This window comes from Balaenoptera musculus, chromosome 10 (genome assembly GCF_009873245.2).
Source record: "Balaenoptera musculus isolate JJ_BM4_2016_0621 chromosome 10, mBalMus1.pri.v3, whole genome shotgun sequence".
Classification (NCBI taxonomy): domain Eukaryota; kingdom Metazoa; phylum Chordata; class Mammalia; order Artiodactyla; family Balaenopteridae; genus Balaenoptera; species Balaenoptera musculus.
Window position 1 is genome coordinate 98,219,078 of NC_045794.1, and position 21,855 is coordinate 98,240,932.

The 21,855-nt window shown below is 42.8% G+C and overlaps 1 protein-coding gene across 3 annotated transcripts in view; it reads right to left on the bottom strand.

Annotated features, from left to right (window-relative positions):
* ARFGAP3 (ADP ribosylation factor GTPase activating protein 3) overlaps positions 1 to 21,855 on the bottom strand; it is a 53,372-nt gene that overhangs the window by 23,707 nt on the left and 7,810 nt on the right. The window contains exons 3-9 of one of the 3 annotated variants that reach the window (XM_036864604.1): positions 15,134 to 15,206; positions 12,625 to 12,756; positions 11,622 to 11,705; positions 8,903 to 8,990; positions 5,724 to 5,786; positions 4,371 to 4,417; positions 3,646 to 3,788 (exon numbers count right to left, since the gene is read on the bottom strand). In XM_036864604.1, the coding sequence (XP_036720499.1) occupies positions 3,646 to 3,788; positions 4,371 to 4,417; positions 5,724 to 5,786; positions 8,903 to 8,990; positions 11,622 to 11,705; positions 12,625 to 12,756; positions 15,134 to 15,206 (630 nt within the window). The remainder of the gene's footprint in view (positions 1 to 3,645; positions 3,789 to 4,370; positions 4,418 to 5,723; positions 5,787 to 8,902; positions 8,991 to 11,621; positions 11,706 to 12,624; positions 12,757 to 15,133; positions 15,207 to 21,855) is intronic. The other 2 variants (XM_036864605.1, XM_036864606.1) reach the window with 2 other exon arrangements.

Genomic DNA, 21,855 nt, shown 5'->3' on the forward strand with positions numbered 1-21,855 from the left:
ACAAGAGTATATTATCATATTAGTAAAACAGCAACAAAATTTCAGGACCTTGAAAAATGATATACCTACCTTATCATGATTTCTGAGCTATCATCCATTTTATAAAATTGTGTAAAACGTCACGAATTCTTCATAAGAAAGACACTGTATAAATTCCATAATAATATAAATACATTTCTCTGTAGTAAAAGGGAATGACAACAGAATTTCTTACTAGGAAAAAATAATCTTGCTTTTGCTGTTTCCCTCCTTAATGAGTCAAGCAGGATTTCTATTTTGTTTTAATCTGGCAGTTTGTTTTCTTTACTATTATTCCTACAGATCAGGTAATGGTAATATACCCACTTTATTACTTGGAAAATATAATATACTCTTTCAAGTATAATTTTTGGAGGAAAACAATAGATCTGTTTAAAATCAGTAGAACTGTGGTAACAGAGTCTTCTGGAGATGAATGGATAGGGGTGGTATGAGATGGGGAAGTTTTCCTTCTTGGGGTACTTGATGTACGATTGGGTCTATCCTCCATTAAAAGTGTGCACTTTTAACAGCCGGGCCCTGGAAGCACTAATGGAATAAGGAAGCCAGGACTCCAAGCTTCTCAGACCCGCAGAAGCCCTTCCAGTACCAGCTCGGCTCAGGGGAGGGCTGGCCAGACACTCAGGTCAGCAAGAGAGCAGCTCCAGCGGCGCCACTGTGTCTTCTTACTCTTTCTACCAACTGTGCACACAGACGCCTCCGAGGATGGGCCCAGAGACTGCCAGGCGAGGCTCAGGCTACTGCACGCAGAGTTTAGTTTCACAGTCTGACAACACAAGAAACGATACTGCTCCTGACAGCTGACTGAACTGAAATAAATTTATTTACAGCTGTTAAAAAAATGAACTTGCAGAAGACTAACATAAAGCTTGGGCACCTCCTCATAGCTGGCACAGCGCTAGTTTGGTGAAACTGAGCTGTGATGTGTCGGAGCGGCAGGACAGTGATTAGGGCGTGGTGGTGCAGCTGTTCTGAACAAGGCCACGAAAGGGGTCAAACTGGGTTCCCGAGTCCAGTTCATAAATACCCCATGATCTGCATCTTTGCTTTTATGCTGTACTGAATGGTCCTAATGAAAGAGCCACGTTGAGGCTGGTGTTGTTTCTAATAGTAACATGCTAGCGTCCGTCCACCTGACCCGCAGGGAGGGAGCTGCTGCTTCCTGTGTTCCGTGTCTCCTGCTCTGATCAGGCGGGGATTTCACACGTTCTCTGGGAGAACCTCGTGCACAAGCAATCTGGACAGAGCCTGCTCCAAACATACTCAGATTTTTTAAAAACTATTTCTTAAAATTTATTTTATGTATTTATTTTTGGCTGCGTTGGGTCTTCGTTGCTGCACGTGGGCTTTCTCTAGTTGTGGCGAGAGGGGGCTACTCTTCGTTGTGGTGCGCGGGCTTCTCATTGCGGTGGCTTCTCTTGTTGCGGAGCGCGGGCTCTAGGCACGCAGACTTCAGTAGTTGCGGCACGTGGGCTCAGTAGTTGTGGCTCGTGGGCTCTAGAGCGCAGGCTCAGTAGTTGAGGTGCACAGGCTTAGTTGCTCCGCGGCATGTGGGATCTTCCCGGACCAGGGCTCGAACCCGTAGCCACTGCACTGGCAGGTGCACTCCTAACCAGTGCACCACCAGGGAAGTCCCAAACATACTCAGATTTAACCTTCCCCCTTGCCCAGTGTCAAAAAGCCTAGCGAAGTCAGAGACATCAAAGTGAAGTCTGTGACAACTCAGAGTAAAGCTGACATAGAGCATTTCAAATCACATTTTACCCAAATACAGTTTCGTGCTGCCCCCTAGGTTCTGTGAGTTTAAGGACAGTGAGGAATAACGAGCGATTTCAAATGATCTGGGCTCATCACATGAAAGTCCTCTTAGCGCACCGTGAGCATCGATAGCAAGAAGTCGCACTGGCTGAGCACCTACTATGCACCAGGCACTGTTTGATGCACTTTAATGAGAATTCACTAAAGGAATCCGCAAAACAACCTCATAAAGTATCTTCTTCATTAGGCAACCCGTAGTAATTAACTTAAGCTAAAACAGATACACATGAAAATAAGAGAAAACATATAAATAAAATAAACACGCATACAAAAGAGGAGTCCCAAGTTGCCTTTCCTCTCTTCTCTCCTTACCATCCTTTATGCCCAGTCACGGGCACTTTCCAGACGGCCATGTATCCCTTCTGTTTTCAACACAAACAAAAACCTCTCAGGAGCCTTAAGTATCTACCTAAAACAAGTCTCTAGTCTGGTCTCCTGGCCTCCAGTTTTTTCCCGTTCCTTCTGTCCTGGATATCGCCACCAAACGCACTTTCTAAAACATACCCCTTCTTCACAGCACTCCCCTCAGATGTGATGTAAAACTGCTGGCCTGACTTCAGGGTGACCCACAGCATCATTCCCATGTCCCCAATCCAGGCAGGACCCCAGTACCACCGTCTGGATTCCCTCTTCTTCATTCTCTTAGGCTCTTCCTGCTCCCCCTGCCCCGTGCCAAGTCTGACTCTGAGACTCCTTCAAGATCCAGGCTCAAAAGCTCTGGAGATGCCACCATACCCACAACCTTCCATCCATACAATTAGAATTTAGTCACCAAGTTCAACGGGGCTTCGCATTATAAACACTCTTTTCATTACTGAGATTAATTCACATACCATAAAATCCACCTTTCTAAAGTACACAATTCAGTTTAGCATATTCACAAGGCTGCCACCGTCAGCACCATCTAATTCCAGAACATTTTCATCACCCCCAAAAGAAACCCCTGCCCATTAGCGGTCACCCCGCGTTCTCTCCCCTGCCCCCAGCCCCTGGCAACCACTAGTCTGCTTTCTGTCTCTGGATTTGCCTAATTTGGACATTCCATTTCTAAGGAATCATACAATATGCGGTTTTCTGTGGCCAGTTTGTTAGCATAAAATTTTTAAGATTTATCCATGCTGCAGCACGTGTCAGTACTTTATTCCTTTTTATGGCCGAATAATATTTTATTGTATGGACATACACATTTTGTTTATCCATTCACTACTTGATGGACATTTGGGTTATTTCTACTTTTTGGCTACAGGGATTAATGCTGCTACGGACACGTGTACAAGTTCTGGTGTGGCTACATGGGCATATTTTAATTTCTCTGAGAATGTACTGAGGAGTGGAATTGCTGGGTCATACGGTAACTGCCACCAGCAAAGCACGAGGGCTCCAGTTTCTCTGCATTCTTGCCAACACTTGCTGTCTGTCTTCTTGGTTACAGCTACCTTGAGTGAAGTGGCATCTCCCTGACGACTGACGATGCTGAGCGCCCTTCCTGCGTAAGCACCTCCTGAGCGCTGTCTCTCCCCTCCCGCGACCCCATCCCAATCCTGCCTGCACAGCTGCAACCGGAAAGGGCGGCTGCAACCGGAAAGGGCGGCTGCCTCCTTCACCCCTGGTCTCTCCGCTTCTAATCTACACGTCCATGCAGTCTTCGTTATCATAAAACTGAATTTTGCATTATTCTCCTCACACACATGTGTAAGAATAAATGGCATTTGGAAAGCAAATCTCAGAGTTGTTTAATTAATAGGGTTAGTCACTAGAAACATATTACTATGACCCAATCAAACTTACACTGATTCTTCATTAGGTGCCGCCCTGGCCAGAAGGTCTTCCTGTTCCTTCATTTTATCTACGGCTTGGGCTTGTTTTTCAATTTCATTAAAGCACGTATTCGTCAGTTTCTGGGCTCCCAAACTTCCTTTTTTGGCCCCAAGCTAGAAGATACAGTATAAGATTATATTCTACCCAAACTGTTTGAAAACGTTTACAACAAAAGCTAACATTTATCGAGGCTTATTACTTAGTCCTCACGACTCCATGAGGCCGGCACTGTCACCATCCCCGGGTGATGGATGTGGACCTGAAGCTCCCGCCAGTTAAGCGACTCAACCAAGATCCCACAGCTGGCAAGTGACGAGGTCGGGACTCAAACCCCGCACCCGCCTCCAGAGCAGGGGCTCTGAACGGAATCACGGCATCTCAACATTCAACCAATGACAACTCTCCCAGCCTCACCAAACAGCGCTGCTTTTAGAACCGTGACCATGACAGAAACTCCCCGGGAGCCTCTGTTGATTTTTTTCAGAATTTTGTCATTGACAGAGCAATGTTAAACACTCATTCCAGAAAATCTTCACTAAGTATAACATCCCCTCATTGAACAAAACAAGCTTTTTATCAAAGCCACATTCATTATAATATGGCTCAAAATAAAAGTACAGTGACAAAGGTGGCTCTTCTGAGGGCATAAGCCGTTTTACAGCTAAACTACCAGATATTTTATACATAATACTCACTCCTCTTTTAGCTTGATTCGGTTTCTTTTTTATGATAGAGGAAACCTCTGTCAAAAAATAAAAAGTACAAAGTCAGACCAATGGAAATATATAATTTCAGTGTATATTTTCAGTGTATTTTTAAAAATTCTAAGATACTGTGTTTTATTATTTAAGAGACTATAACATCTTCCACATTAGTTTGTCATCCAGAAGGCTCAAGTATACGAGTGTACTTTAGATGAACAGAGTTTCATCAAAATAGAGTCCTCAGTATTTCCACGTAGTATCCAAACTCAGAGAGTACATATTTTTTTGGGACACCACACTAAAGAGAAATAAAGAGACTAAGTTTGCCCCATTCACTACTTTCTTCAGGAGCATTTCATATTACATTAGAACAAACCCTCCTATTAATCTCTACTCTTCAGAAATTTTCAAAATTGTTTTAAAGTAGAAAGTTAGCCAGGCATTACGTATACAACTAAAGCAGTGAAGTGCTTTCCACTCTGATTTATGTTATCATATTAAGCAATAAGAAATATAAAACACTCTATTATTTTGGTAGCATTACATTCTAAATTGCACAAAAATATATGATGCTTTCAGATAAAGTTTCTTAAAAATTGTTTTCTGGGTAAATTTTAATCATAGATTACATATTCTGTGTTTAGAATTATGTTAAAGAGACCCAGTAAGAATAAACCATTATTTTCTTACAAAGTGAGAATGTGCTTTAATAGGAAAAAGATAGCATAAAACCACAAACAACAAAGATTAAAACTTTTAGTCCTAATGAGGGAATAACCTCATTACATTTCAAGTGTAAAAAAGCCATCCCTGGAAATTCTCCTTTTCATCACTTTCTTTTAGATTTGTACTGCGGTAGTCACATAATCTGCTCCCAATCTCCTACAAGTCTATTATAAATACATGATGAAAATACCTGGAACATTTCTAATGGTTTAGTTATTTTTCACCAAAGCAGCTGCTTTCCAATTAATGCAGTGTAATATGCACTAATTTCACATTGTATTTCCCTGATAATGAAAAATTAGAAATTAAGTTCACCTACAATAAAATCAGAAAGCGAAGAAAATGCTCAGAGCTCTTGAGTAGCTAGGAATGACTTGGCTGCTCTGACCTCTGCTTACGCTGGGACATAAACCAGCAAATGAAAAGCGTCAAGAGCAACCTTCGCCGGGCACAGAGGCTGCTGCATTTCACAGTCATCAAGCTGGCCAAAACAGAACAGCATTTTTTGCTTGAATAAATCTCATTACATTTTAAGTTCTAGGCAGAATGTAAAGACAGGATTCATTTTTTTCTTAAGTTAATCTCACTCTCTAAGTCAGAATATAGGGTAACACATACCACCTAAAGCAGCCTTTGTTGGTACATTAAGACCTTCCACACTTGGTCCTTGTTCTGGTCCACCTGAAAGTTGAAAATATTGATATTAACGCAGAATATAGACTCATCAAATGTACTTTTGAATATATAATACACTCAACTCGCTCAGTACTACGAATCTTATCCAATTCTGTCAATGATTGTCTTTTCTTTTTAGCTCCATATTCTATTTTATCATTTTAAGAATTTTAATTTAAAAGTCCATTAAAACAGAAGTATATTTTGTATCCAGTTGCTTTGTAGAATAAAAATGTTATTGGTCTCCTTAATTAATATCATTTGGAATTCTACCTTATGGTCCGGTGTTATATTTTACTTTTATTTATTTATTTATTTATTTATTTGGTTGCAATGGGTCTTAGTTGCGGCATGTGGGCTCCTTAGGTGTGGCATGAGAAGTCTTAGTTGAGGCATGCGTGTGGGATCTAGTTCCCTGACCAGGGATGGAACCTGGGCCCTCTGCATTGGGAGCACGGAGTCTTAGCCACTGTGTCACCAGGGAAGTCCCATGGTCTGGTGTTTTAAAGTAAACTGTACTGAGGGACTTCCTTGGTGGCACAGTAGTTAAGAATCCGCCTCTGGTTTGCAGGGCAGAAATTGAGACACAGATGTAGAGAACAAACGTATGGACACCAAGGGGGGAAAGTTGGGGGCGGGTGGTGGTGGGATGAACTGGGAGATTGGGATTCACATGTATACACTAATACGTATAAAATGGATGACTAATAAGAACCTGCTGTGTAAAAAATAAATAAAATAAAATTCAAAAATTCAAAAAAAAAAAAAAGAAAAAGAATCTGCCTGCCAATGCAGGGGACACGGGTTCGAGCCTGGTCTGGGAGGATCCCACATGCCGCGGAGCAACTAAGCCTGTGCACCACAACTACTGAGCCTGCGCCCTAGAGCCCACGAGCCACAACTACTGAAGCCTGTGCGCCTAGAGCCCATGCTCCACAACAAGAGAAGCCACCGCAATGAGAAGCCTGCACACCACAACGAAGAGTAGCCCCCGCTCGCTGCAACTAGAGAAAGGCCACACGCAGCAACGAAGACCCAACACAGCCAAAAATAAATAAATAAATAAATAAATTAAAAAAAATGCTTTATAAAGTAAACTGTTCTGAGATACCAAGTACATATGTGGACTATACACCCAATATATGTTAACATTTGGAAATTCTAATACCAATTATATCAGTGATAGAAACCTAAATTTTCAGTTGCCAAGAAACCTGCTCTGTTTTCTAGTTGATCTAAAAAAAATGATTCTGGTTAGGAACTCTATTAAAGTTTTTATTTTAAAAATGTTGTTATTTTAATTTAATTTTATTTATTACGTTAAAAATGGATAAACAAAATGTAGTATATCCATGCAATAGAATATTATTTGGCCGTAAAAAGAAATGAAATACTGATACACGCTACAACATGGATGAACCTTGAAAACATTATGCTAAGCACAAGAAGCCAGTCACAAAAGACCACATAGAGTATGATTCCATATATATGAAATGTCCAGAATAGGCAGATCCTTAGAGACAGAAAGCAGGCCAGTGGTTGCCAGGGGCTGGGACAAGGAGAGAATGGAGACTGACTATTAACGGGTAGGGGTTTCTTTCTGGGCTGCTGAAAATGTTCTGAAATTAGATAGTACTGATGGTAGCACAACCTTGTGAATATACTAAAAACCACTGAATTGCATACTTTAAAAGGGTGAATCTTATGGTGTGCAAATTATATCTCAATAAAGCTATTTTTAAAAAAGTAGCAGGCCCAACAGTGGTTTAGAGGAAACTCAAGTATTTTATTTTTATGTATTTTTTAAAAGGTAGACTCTAGTTAAGGCATTTAAACAGGCAAAGCAGGATGAGTGAGAACAATGCCAATTTGTAGAAAGAGAACTGATTCTACATTTATTGATTACTTACTCTGGGCCAGGAACTGCTCCGGGCACTGGAGGAACAGCAGTGAACGACAGCACAGAAGCAGAGCATTGCAGGCCCCACATTCTATTTGTTAAAATTCTTTTGTTCTCTCGTTTTCACTGTGTGACCCTTACATTTACTCGAGACTGTACCTTGTCTCCCGATGCTAACACATGAAATTCTGGGTTAAGCCTTGAGACGACAAGTCTCCCTAACTAACCACAGCTTAAGAAAAATTCTAGATGGAGAAGAGAGAGGAAAATGTTGTTGCAGGTGCAGAAGAGGCGGGATTCCAAACAATAAAACCTTTTAGGGGAAATTCGTCAGCTAGGGACGCAGCTTCTGAGAGATTTCCAAGAAAACATCTTGGTCTGCATTCAGTTCCCTTAGCTTTCTGTTAGTAAAACAAACGGAGACATCTGAACTTCAGAGGTTACTTAGACCTCCCGTGGCAGGTAACCCTCAATCTCAGAAGGTGTTTTATGCTAATAAATTGTAAGAGTTAGAATATTCAAATTAGGGGGCTTCCCTGGTGGTGCAGTGGTTAGGAATCCGTCTGCCAATGCAGGGGACACAGGTTCGATCCTTGGTCCGGGAAGATCCCACGTGCTGCAGAGCAACTAAGCCCGTGAGCCACAACTACTGAGCCCGCGTGCCACAACTACTGAGCCTGCACTCTAGAGCCTGCAAGCCACAACTACTGAAGCCTGCGAGCCGCAACTACTGAGCCTTTGCTCTAGAGCCCGTGCGCCACAACTACTGAGCCCACGTGCCACAACTACTGAAGCCCGCGTGCCTAGAGCCCATGCTCCGCAACAAGAGAAGCCACTGCAATGAGAAGCCCGTGCACCGCAACGAAGAGTAGCTCCCGCTCGCCGCAACTAGAGAAAGCCCGCGTGCAGCAACGAAGACCCAACCCAGCCAAAAATAAATAAAATAAAATACATTAAAAAACAGAACAAAAACTGTAGCAAGTTGAAAGTAAAAATCCTCAGTAATTTCATTCTCCAGTGAACAATTTGGTGTTAACTGTGTGATTTGGGTTCTGTTTTTTATAAAAATGAGATCATATTCCGTGTTCAGTAATCTTTTCTCCCCACTTTATAACTGACCATGGGCATCTTTCCCTAGCAAATGCAAGATTCTCATTTTCTAGTAGTTCCACAGATGCCAGTGAAGCACAGGACAGCACTACAGGGCAGGTCTCAGCACTACCTTCATTGTTTGCTGGAGGAGCGTCCACGTTCCCTGGTGTTAAAGAAGATGGTTCTGGTTCTGCTGATGCCCACCCTGTGCCACTCACCTGAAGCAAGGGGAGAAAAGTCGTTACCAGCAAAGCAAGAAAAGTCATAAAACACAAATAACAGGGGAAGAACCTAGTAATTTAAACAGTCACCTTCCCACCTGGATTAGTGGGAAGGAAGGATAAGATTAAAATATACCTGTTCTTAAGTCTCTGTTTCCATGCTCAAATTCCTTATTTTTCCTCCTTTTCTTTAAATAAAAATTTTATTACGCAATAATTTCAGACTTACACAAAAGTTGCAAAGATAAAAGTTTCTATGGACCCTTCACCCAGCTTCCTCTGATGTTAAAATACCCAGGGTACATTTGTCAAAACGAAGAATCATCATTGGTACACTATTCGCTAAACTCCAGACTTTATTTGGATTTCACCAATTTCCCCACCAGTGTCTCTTTTCTGTTCCAGGACCCACCCAGGACCCCACGCTGCATTCGTCAGGTCTCCTCAGTCTGCTCTGCTTTGTGACAGTTTCTCAGTCTTTCCTTGTTTTTCAGGACCTTGAAACTTTTGAAGGGTACTGATCGGTATTTTGTAGAATGCCCCTCACTTTGAGTTTGTCTGATGTTTTCTTGTGATTACACTAGGTCTGGGGGAAGAACAGCAGAGAGGAGGTGCCCCCTCAGTGCCTCATGTCAACACGACTGTGCACTGGTGATGCCGATCGTTTTCACTTGGTTAGGCTGGCGCCTGGCAGTCTTTCCCCTGTAAAGTTACCGGTTTCCCCTTTCCATCCTCTAGTCCTGGGAAGCGTCACTAAGTCCAGTTCACAGGCAAGGGGAGGGGGGTTAAGCCCCACCTCCAGAAGGGTGGAGAGGTATATGCATGATTTGGAATTTTCTGTAAGGAAGACTGTCCTTTCCCTCCATTTCTTTATGCAATCATCCGTTTGTATTAGTATGGATATTTATTTATTCTTTGGATTATAGTCCAATACTATCATTATTTTGTTGTTCAAATTGTTCCAGCTCTGACGACTGGCACCTCTTCCAGGTTGGTTCCTGAGTCCTTCAGACATGTCCTCGTCCATTCCCCCTGCCCGGCCTCCTAGCACTTCCTTTCTTCTAGCACCATAGGGCGCTCCAGGCTTATCTGCCGCAGCAGCCCCAGTCCTAGAACCGGCCGTCTCTCCAAAGGCAGCCCTGGGTCCTTGCACTGGAAAACAGCATTTAGAAACCAAGGTGTGGTGCTGGGTGTGTCTGCTGTCCCGGGGCGTCACTGTCTCTAGGCCTCTCAGTGGACAGAGCTAGGTCATATATCTGTGTGTACCAACCCGTGTGTACACACGTATCTGCAATTAGTTCTCCATCATGTGTACGTGTGTGTGTGTGTGCGTGTGCATATAGATATATAAACAGAGAGAGAGAGAGAGACACTAAAATAAACATGAATTCATACTAATATCTCCAACTCTAATCCATACCAAACTGTTCATATCTCTCCTCTTTTTAGCCCATCATTTCTATTCCTAACATTTCTCAGCTACTAATCATGGATATTCCGTATCTAGTTCTATATTAAACAATAGCAGCAGATCACGATAGCACACCCTTCTGTTTTCTGTTCCCATCTTTTTTGATAACTATTTCTGGTAACTATTGATTCTGTCAAAGATAACATGTACATAATGTGCAAATTACAATAGCAAAAAAAAAAATCAAGGTTTAGCAATGTATACAACTTTACATAATTTTTACTTGAAAATCAGTTAAAGGACTGAGTAGCAGTTAAGCGAACGGCGGCCCCACCCCATCGGGAGTGGAAGACGCAGGGCAGCTAACAGAACATCTGGGGCTGTAAGCCAGGGTGGCACGCATTTTCTTAAAGGACCAGCTAGTAAATACTTCAGGCTGTGCAGGCCTCATGTTCCCTGATCTAAGCGATCTGGGGAAAATGCACAGAGGGACCATGGATTGCTGTTACTACTCCTATCTGACTACGAAGATGAGGTTAGTGAAACGGCACTTGTTGAAGGCTTCCTCTGCGCTAGGTACCAGCTACTTTTACCTGTGTTAACTCACTTCATTCTCACAATAGCCTTGAGATATGTTCTACGTACACAGCTAAATAGCGGCAATGCGTTTCAAACCGCTCTTAAAATCTGGGTTAAAAAAAAAACCAACAAAAAACTGTCTTCATTCTTTGTCAGTTCCAAAGCTCTGAACTGCACTGGGAAGACCCCTAGTAAGACGTCCTCAGCCTCCCTCGAAGCTGGGTATAGGGCATGGGACTGAATTCTAGCCAGCAGGCTATGAGCAGAAGTGACGTGTGCTACCTCTAGATTGTAAAAGGATGGGGCACTTGCTTTCCCGAATGTTTGTCCTCCTCCCACTGGCTGGGAAAGGTCATGAACTGCAGCGGCCACTCTGGACCCTGAGGCAGGAGCCACACAATGAGAAGAGCAAAATCCATACCCTGGTCAGCCCTGGACGGCCCACCTCTGCACTGCTGGTGGGAAATTAACTCCTACCTTATTCCAGGCCTGACTGTATTTCAGGGCTGTTTGTTACAGCAGCTTAGCCAATATCCTAACTGAAACATTATAATATATGCCCTTTATAACTTTACTGTTGATAACTTTAGTTATGTCTTAGAAGCACACATGAAAATTATGTGAAGTGTAACACATACCTCAGGAGAAGCATGAGAGGCAAAAAAGTCTTCCTCCTTTGGTGGAGGGGACAAAGGTGGAACCACACAGCTATCAAGCCACAGCTGGAACAAAAACACATGCACCGCTCAGCATTTCACCTGCTTTAAAGTGTTTATTTAATGCTCTTCACTCCCTCTCTGGAGGCCTGTCTGCTAAAGATTTGTACTTTCCATTATTATAAAGTCAGGGCCCCTGAGCACATTTTAGTAACACATCAATCCAGTAACTTCTGCCACCAAACCCTATGGAAGACAATCGCCAGCTCCCCAAGCCATTTCCGAAAAGGAAAGAGCCAGGGCTTCACGCCTAAGTGCAGGTTCCAAAGTACAGTCAACCCCCATCATTTGTGGATTCCATGTCTGTGAATTTGTCTACATGCTACAATTGACTTGTGACCCCAAATCTGCCGTCCTGCATGGACACACGCAGAGCAGCAGAGAATCTGTCACCCAAGGTGCACGTTCCCAGCTGAGGTGGAACAAGGCAATGCTCTGCTTCCTTGTTTCGGCTCCTGCTGTAAACATGGGTCCCTTTTACAGGCTGTTTACTGACACGCTTTCCACATTTTTGTGCTTTTTGATGGTGGCTCCATTGTTTACAATGGTCCGGAGCACGGTGCTGAAGTGCCACCTCGCGTTCCTAAGCACAGGGATGCAGTTAGATGAGTGTCACTCAGCTCGAGCCACAATGCCCTTGGCCGCCAGCTCAGTGTCAGTGAGTCAACAATATACACTGAAGAAGGTGTCTTTAAACAGAAACACAGGTAAAATAAGGTTAGTGTTGATCAGCTGACAAAGGTGATGCTGCAGGACTCTCGTGCAGTGTTCACAGCCACGTTATCAAGCAGGACCATGAATAATAAGAATCCACTATACGCTGTTTCCTTGTAAGAGAATCCGGCTAGCAAGTTTTACTGTTTGGGGTAAAAACTACTGAAACAAATGTTCCTCTGAAGGAGACCCCCCAACCCGCTGTGCTTACGTCAGTGCCATGCTTCCGGGTTGCCTGGGAGGCCAGCCCCTTGATTCTCTCCCTGTAGAGCTGGGCAGTGCGACTGTTGTACTTGGCATTGGTGTCGTTGGTGTCACACCCGTGTTGATGGAAAAAGGAAGACTGCAGAGGAAAATATGTAGGTTAACAGCAACGCTGCATTAAATCTGACATGGTGATCAAAAATGTTACTGCATGCTATGAAGAATTTTTTTGAAAATACTAGTGAAAACCAAAATAATTTAAACCATGAAAAATTTTTATAAAATTTTTCCTTGTAAAAGGGGTAATACCTTCCACAGACGTAACATTAATATTCTGGTAAAAGTGGACATGAGATTTGCCTCACAAAACAAAATAACTGGCCCTTCCTTGCTCCACTAAGCCACCTCCATCATCCTGAATGTTATTTGGGGGGACGCTTTCCACTCAGGACTACTTTTAATTTGAGGAAACCACTTTACTTTAGATTCCACTAAACTGGAATTTTTTTTCTTTTTTTCTTTGTATCTATACGAGATTTTTTTTTTTTTTTTTTTTTTTTTTTGGCTGCGCTGTGCAGCGTGTGGGATCTCAGTTCCCCGATCAGGGATTGAACCCGGGTCACGGCAGTGAAAGCCCAGAATCCTAACCACTAGGCCACCAGGGGGCTCCCTACATTGGAATTTTTGACAAGTCAGGAGCCACGCTAACCTTCTCCTTGTCGAGCACTATTTCTTCATCAGCGGAGACCACAGCATAGGCAAGGTGATGAAACAGATGTTTAGGCAATTAGAGGACACTGCTTTCAACCACCTCTGATCTATGTACAGACATGAATTACAGTATTCATATCTTAATTGAAGCAGGTGTTCTAAAAGTCTGCATGAGGGACCCTCTTATTAACTCAATGGGATGAATAACGGTACGGAGCACCCACATGTACCAGGTCTTGTCTGGTCCTTTGTGGGCACCATCCCGTCAAATCCTCGTGGCCAGACTCTCAGACAGTTGGGGAAACTGAAGCAGAGAGGTTCAACAACTTGCCCAACGTCACACAGACAAGCGAGGGGCAGAGCTGGCACTCAAACCCAAGCAGGATGGTTCCAATTCCACTGCCTGAGCTGAAGGACCCCTGACTGACCTGCCTCACCCCATCTGCCCCATCTCCGCTGGCTGAGACAAGGAAGCTGCTCTCTGGAGTTGGTGGGGGACTCTGCAACCTAGGAAGGTTTAGTAACAAGGACAGATACTATCAAACCCACAGTATTAAGTTGAGGAACAAGTTCGTGGACATAATGAAAATGGGTATGGGTTTCTAATAACATGCTTGAAATACTTAAGGCACGCATTCTCAACAGGGGCAAAAATGGTTTCCTGGAAAGTGGAAAAAAAAAAAATCTTAGTTATTACAATGGTTTGTAGCCTTCCAAAGATCACCCTTACCTGACAAAATCATATTCCCTAGTATTTAATTTCTCTCACTAGGGAAAACTAAATCCAATTTAGATTTAAAATAAGTTAATCAATTAATTCAATTTTTCTGCTTAAGGAACAATAATGAAAAAAGGTTGAGATACACTGGTCCAGGGGCATCTGGGTATTTTGAAAACTACTATTTTAGATTTACTGTTTTAATTTTAAATATTTAATTGATGCTAGACATAATTTTTATTTGAAATGTAGACAAATTTGATTTCCAATACTTTGAATGTTTAATGGTATGTCTAAAGGAATTCTATTTACTCAACCTATACCATTTTGGCATACCATTATAAAAACACAATGGTATTTTATATAAAGGATGATTTTGCTGGCTAGATTTATAAGGCTGACAGTTTAGCGTTTTAGAAATCAGATATACTGAATTTATAAATGAAGTTTAAAATGTGTGAGGATCCTTAACTACGTTTATAAACGGGGTTAAGGAAATTTGCTCTTTTAAAATTATAAATTAATTGAACACTTAAAAAGTTATTTTTTACACAGAAATTACTAAGTTTATAAATTGATACATGATATTTAACTGAAGATTTGGAAAACAGGTTTTTTAATTTGTAGATTTAATAAATTAAGTAAATTAAATAAAATTCAGGTAAAAGAAGCTAGAAGCATTCCATCTGAGTACAAATGTCACCCTCAGATATTAAAGAACTGTATTATCATAGAGAAGTCTCCCAATTCCTCTATGCCATCACTTCCTGGTTTAATTTTCTTCACATCACTTATCACCACCTTTTACTTTGTTTATTTACTGCTTTACTTGCTCTCTGTCTCTGCCTGTAAGGGCGGGGTCTCATTTGTCTTGTTCATCACTGTATCCTAGCCCAGAGTTTCGTGTTTATTAGGTTTTTAATAGATTTCTGGATAAACAAGCGAGCTGGGTCGTCCAGCTCCTAAGCCCATGTCTTTCCGCGGTCCGACAGGGCCTCCCAAACTCTTACATGGAAACGTTGAACTTCTTTACTAGTGCTACACATATTTATACAAGAAGAAAACGACAAGTCTGAAATGAACTTACTGCATTAGCATTTCCTCCAACTTGCATGCATCGCAATTGAAACCAAGACCAGTTAGAATCCAACTCTGTAGATCTAAATGGAAAAAATATTCTTAAATGTTAATACTGTTCTTCCCCATAATCAAGCCACTAAACTTTTGAGGATAAGCTTTCCTCGATCTTCAGGATCCTGAAGAATTCTAAGTTCGTGTTAACAGTGACACATGCTTCCAGGATGCTAGGACTCCAGGGTGCACAACAGTTGGTACAAGCCACTCCTGGCCCCTCTCACCCTTCCTAGAAGCCAAGGCTCCAAAAATAGATGTACTGTTTGGATTTTTTTCACGTTGGCTATCGATTTGTCCAGTGTGACCCCTAACAGGAGCCTGGAGGATGCTCACGGTCTTATCATCAAGTAGAAGGGACCTACTCAACATCACCACCATCAGGGAGCGGAGAAGACTCAGGTTTTAATGCTGCTTAAGTGCCTCCTATCCCCCACCGACACCTTATGCCCTACTTATCTATAATCCAAGATCAAATCAGAGCAAGAAAAAGGCAATAATTGTAGTCCCTAACAAAAAGAAATTCACCAAGTGATCACCGTAAAGCAAGATGTGACCGCGCGACGATATTAGAAATCTTTCTATTGAATCCATAGACATGAGCAGAAAGCAAGGCTAACCCACATTCAAAACTAGCTTGTCCCACACTAACTGGAAAGGAATGTGGACGTTTTAAAATGGGTATAGGTTGAACACCCTTTACAAAATGGGCAAGGTAGAAAGAAAAGAAGCTTTAGATTCACCAAAAAATGTCTTTTATGCTGCCGTTCCTATTTCTCTTATTCCTCTGCCTATTGGTATGATTTAACTTTTGTAAATACTAGGATGTTATTTTGAAGCCAACAGCTACCATAAGATTAATAATAATACTAATACATATTATTATTACATATACATAGGACAGATCGCCTTCATGGTAATATATAAAAAGTAAAAATTAAACCATACTTTATAAGAAACAGATTTCTTATAAAGACAAAAAAAATCTCTTTTTAGAATTTGATTACCAAGCAAGGTGACTAAATTATATATCTTGCTCTGAAATCCTTTCCCTGAAAGATCTTGCTTAGTCACCACATTTTTAGGTTGAGTTAGGTGCCATCCCCACCCCCCTTGGTCACAGGGTGGCAGTTAACAGCACAGTCTCTGGAGGCAGCCTGAAAGTACAAATCTCAACTCTGCCATTATGAGCTGTACGGCCTTGGAGAAATTACTTAACCTCTCTGCACCTTACTTTCCTCATCTGTAAAGTAGGTATAATTATAGTATTATCCATTTTGCTCTCATAGAAATTAAATAAGCTAATATCTGAAAGGTGCTTGGCTCATGGTAAACACCACATGGCTAAAATGCTCATCACCACCATCGTGATGATGATAATCGTCATCACCAGTATTGTCACCGTCACCATCATCATCATCATCACTATCACGACCATCACCACCATCACCTTCATCACTACCACCATCATCATGATGATCACCATCACCATCACCATCATTATCATCATCGTGGTGACTCTGTCACACTGTTATAAGCGGCAAGCTCCAGAGGACAGGAGTCTCCCACATGTTTCTCTCAACTCCTAGCACAGGCACGTAATAGGTACCTGAATATGGGCTGACTTTAAACATTTTTAAAAGTCCTAAAATTGAGGATATACGTACTCAGATTTGCTAATCTGCCTTACAACACTTTTTAAATTAATTTTTACTTGAGTATAGTTTCTTTACAATGTTGTGTTAGTTTCTACTGTACAGCAAAGTGAATCAGCTATTCGTATACATGTCCCCTCTTTTTTTAAAAAAAATTTATTTTATTTATTTATGTATTTATTTTTGACTGCGTTGGGTCTTCGTTGCTGCGCGCAGGCTTTTTCTGGTCGCGGCGAGCAGGGCTACTCTTGGATGTGATGCGCGGGCTTCTCACTGCCATGGCTTCTCGTTGCGGAGCATGGGCTCTAGGCGCGCGGGCTTCAGTAGTTGTGGTACGTGGGCTCAGTAGTTGTGGCACACAGGCTTACTTGCTCCGTGGAATGTGGGATCTTCCCGGACCAGGGATCGAACCCGTGTCCCCTGCATTGGCAGGCAGATTCTAAACCACTGAGCGACGAGGGAAGTCCCTCCCCTCTTTTTTTGGATTTCCTTTCCATTTAGGTCACCACAGAGCATTGAGTAGAGTTCCCTGAGTTATACAGTAGGTTCTCATTAGTTATCTATTTTATACACAGTATCAATAGTTTATATACGTCAATCCCAATCTCCCAATTCATCCCACCACCCCCTTTCCCTCCTTGGTGTCCATACGTTTGTTCTCTATTTCTGCTTTGCAAATAAGATCATCTATACCATTTTTCTAGATTCCACATATTTGTGTTAATATACGATATTTGTTTTTCTCTTTCTGACTTACTTCACTCTGTATGAGTCTCTAGGTCCATCTACATCTCTACAAATGACCCAATTTCGTTCCTTTTTATGGCTGAGTAATATTCCATTGTATATATGTACCACATCTTCTTTATCCATTCCTCTGTTGATGGACATTTAGGTTGCTTCCATGACCTGGCTATTGTAAGTGGTGTGGCAATGAACATTAGGGTGCATGTGCCTTTTTTTTTTTTTTGGCTGTGTTGGGTCTTTGTTGCTGTGCTCAGGCTTTCTCTAGCTGCAGCGAGCAGGGGCTACTCTTCGTTGCGGTGCGTGGGCTTCTCACTGCAGTGGTTTCTCTTGTCGCGGAGCACAGGCTCTAGGCACACGGGCTTCAGTAGTTGTGGCACGTGGGCTCAGTAGTTGTGGCTCACACGCTCAGTAGTTGTGGCGCACGGGCTCAGTTGCTCTGCGGCATGTGGGATCGTCCCAGACCAAGGCTCAAACCTGTGTCCCCTGCATTGGCAGGTGGATTCTTAACCACTGTGCCACCAGGGAAGTCCCTATGTGTCTTTGTGAATTATGGTTTTCTCTGGGTATATGCCCAGGAGTGGGATTGTTGGGTCATATGTTAATTCTATTTTTAGTTTTTTAAGGAACTTCCATACTGTTCTACATAGTGGCTGTATCTGCCTTACAACTTTTAATCCTAAACTATCTTTAAAAAAAAAAAAAAAAGGCAAACATTTCTCTATGTTTCTTAGAAATGAAGGTAAGAGGTAAGAACTAATTGTCCTTGAACTGACCTGACAGGGATTTTCTCTCCTAACACTGACATTTCGCAATAAAAGGTTGGTGGTAATGGACTCTGAATACAGTCAGCCGTAAGAAGGCACCCGAACTGCTCATCAGTTCCCATCCCTACAGCAGGGGGCGGCTCCCTGTAGGTGGCTTCTCACCTTAATTTAGATTAAGAGCTACGTGAAAGGAAGGGGTCTGTGACAGTGCTAAGAAAACAGTAAAGCAGAGAAAGTAAGAGAAGTTGGAGAATTCGTGTCACTTTAACAAAATAGCTTCTGTTAACAAATTAGGTAAATGAAAAAACAGGTTTCCCACAACCTCTATAATCCTTATATGAGTCAAGACATAACCTCCTTAAAAATTGCAAGAATTAGCTTCACTAATGGCTACCATAGTCAGTATTTTTTTAAGTAGAGCATTTAAATGGATTTCAGAAACTTATGAAATTCGAATGACTCTCACAAATAAACATGACAAAGTTAGGTAAGCAAAATTTTTACTTTTATTTATTTTTTTGGCTGTGCTGCGTGGCTTGCGGGATCTTAGTTCCCCAACCAGGGATCAAACCCTGCCCCCTGCAGTGGAAGTGCAGAGTCCTAGCCAGGGAATTCCCTGTAATCAAAATTTTTCAGTGGAGTAAATTACACCATAATTAATCCAGACTCGTACAGACAAGCCCAGCAACAGCTTCCAGGCAGCCATTTGTTTATAACTGGCTTGGTTGATTGATTTAAATCATGAGAGATGTTGCCTTTCTAGGCTAACATCATAAAAAGGTTCTCCTCTTGCTGGCACCTCTCCACTGAGCTGGCACCCAGATAATTCAGATCTGATCAGCATCAACAAGCTGGGGGGCTTCCCTGGTGGCGCAGTGGTTAAGAATCCGCCTGCCAATGCAGGGGACACGGGTTCGAGCCCTGGTCCGGGAAGATCCCACATGCCGCGGAGCAACTAAGCCCGTGCGCCACAACTACTGAGCCTGGGCTCTAGAGCCCGCGAGCCACAACTACTGAGCCCGCGAACCACAACTACTGAAGCCTGCGCGCCTAGAGCCCGTGCCCCACAACAGGAGAAGCCACCGCAATGAGAAGCCCACGCACCGCAACGAAGACCCAACACAGCCAAAAATAAATAAATAAAATAAATAAATGTATTAAAAAAATAAAAAACGAAAAAAACAAGCTGGGGTCTGGCCACGTGCCAGGATTCATGTGAGTTCATTTGCTCACTCCTCCCAAAGCCCTAAGATGAGTATAAGCCTTCCCATCTCCACTTTTCAGGGAAGGAAACTGAGACACACAGAGGTAAGGAACAGGCGCAGAGCTAGTAAGGCACGGCGGCGGGATCCAGCCCCCAGCAGCCTGGCTGCAGCATCCGCACTCCTGTCACCCACCCAGCACGGCCTTGTGACTCTCCGGGGCGCCTACTGCACCCAGGCTCACATCAGCCTTCCCGTCCCACGTGTACCCCGCAAGGGCCTCAGGGGCATAAAGTTTAAGCTCCCACACTGGCCCTCCCAAGGTCACACAGATCTTCCCCTCTGAATCTTATTTCTCCTCATTTTCCTATGCATATAAAAACTAGCTACTAAACATTTCACTTTTTCCCATCTCTGTATCTTTTCTTAAAGTCTGAGTGCTGCCCTCCTTTTTCCCTACCTTGTCTCCATTATCAAAATCTCACCAGACCTTCGAAGTTCACTGCAAATGTGACCTCCTCCTTTACACTTTGCCTAATTTTCCAACCGGAAGTAGACACAATGCTCTGTTTCTATCAATGTTCTTTATAGTTTATCTTCTTATTTATGTTGTATTTGTACCCCCAGCCCAACAACAGTGACGCAAGGGGGAGACCCCCTGCACGTGTCACAGCTCGTGACATACTTAATGGTGAACTTGAGAATAAACAGAGCCAGAGACAGGAGCACTGGGAGACTCAGCGGCACAGGCACTGCGCGAAGCGCTCCGAGTCCCGGGGGGTGGGGAGGGGCCAGACAACCAGGTCCACTCTGCAGTCAGCTCCCAATGCAGCTTGCCATTTCCATAGCTGCCTAACCTGCCTTTTCCTTTTTGCTTGGCAAAAGCCGTAGTTTAAAAATTTTTTTCCCTTTGTAAACTTGTTGACTTGAAATTCTACTTAAAAACAAAACAAAACCAAACCTCCTTTTAAATAAACATTCCACCCATGCCAAACTGTTAAAATGTTCAAGCCTGGGAAATGGGACTCTGTGTGTGTGTGTGCACGTGTGTGTGCAGCCAGCTAGCACGGGGAGAGGAAGGAGAGGGAAGGGGGTTCTAGAGCGGGGACTTTCACTTCCTACTTTATATACTCTCTGGGACTGTCTGGATTTTTTTCCCAGTGAACTAATGTTTGTAAATTTTTTAATCAATAAAAAATGTTTAAAGAGCAGCCCTCCACCTCTTAGAAAGAAAATCCTTAGTACCCTTATCATCCTTGACTTTCTCTTGCCCAAATCCTAGACTGTTGCCCTTGGGTTATATGTACAGTGATTTTTTTTTTAAACAGTTGTTCTTGAATCATTTATAAGCATCATGATTCATACAGTTATATTTATCTAACTTTCAAAAGGGTAGCGATTAAACCTGTCACATCCCAAACAGGCCCTGCTGTCCAGCCTCATCAGGCTCTCAGGCAGCCCTGCCCTCAGCTGGGGAACACGTCAGAAAACCACCTGATTTCCTGGAATGGTTCAAACTGGTGTTGCGCTGCAGTGGTGAGGAAAAGGGAGGGCCGGGTTCTGATGGGCGGGACCTCGCAGAGAGGAAGAGGGAAAGAGCACAGTAAGAGAGAAAGGAAGACAACAAACAAGTATTGCCTCGAGTCTAGGCATCGCGGCCTCTGGACAGAGTGGGTCACCATGTGCCAGCTGGTGACAACTGACCTGGGGGAAAAAGTACATGAAGAATAAACTTGCCCTGGCAACCAAATCCCTCCACATTTCAAAAAGAGACAAGGTCAGGGGAGTGTATTAAAAATATCCTGGGTCCAGCATCTAAGAAAAAAGAAAAGACAGGAAACTGATAGATATTCTGAAAGTAGTAAGAACACCCAAGAGAAATCCCTTTTCTAAATCATGACCTATGGAGTTCTATGGCTATAATATTTAGCCCATTCTGCTTTGATAAATTGATTTCTGAAAAAAAGAACTCAGGAAAGTACACAGTTTTTTTCAGTTAATACATTAAAAAGAAAGCTATGGGGACTTCCCTGGTGGCACAGTGGTTAACAATCTGCCTGCCAATGCAGGGGACACGGGTTCGAGCCCTGGTCCGGGAAGATCCCACATGCCGCGGAGCAACTAAGCCCGTGCGCCACAACTACTGAGCCTGCGCTCTAGAGCCCGCGAGTCACAACTACTGAGCCTGCACACCTAGAGCCCGTGCCCCGCAACAAGAGAAGCCACCGCAATGAGAAGCCCGCGCACCACAACGAAGACCCAACGCAGCCAAAAATAAATAAATAAATATGCTTTAAAAAAAAAAGAAAG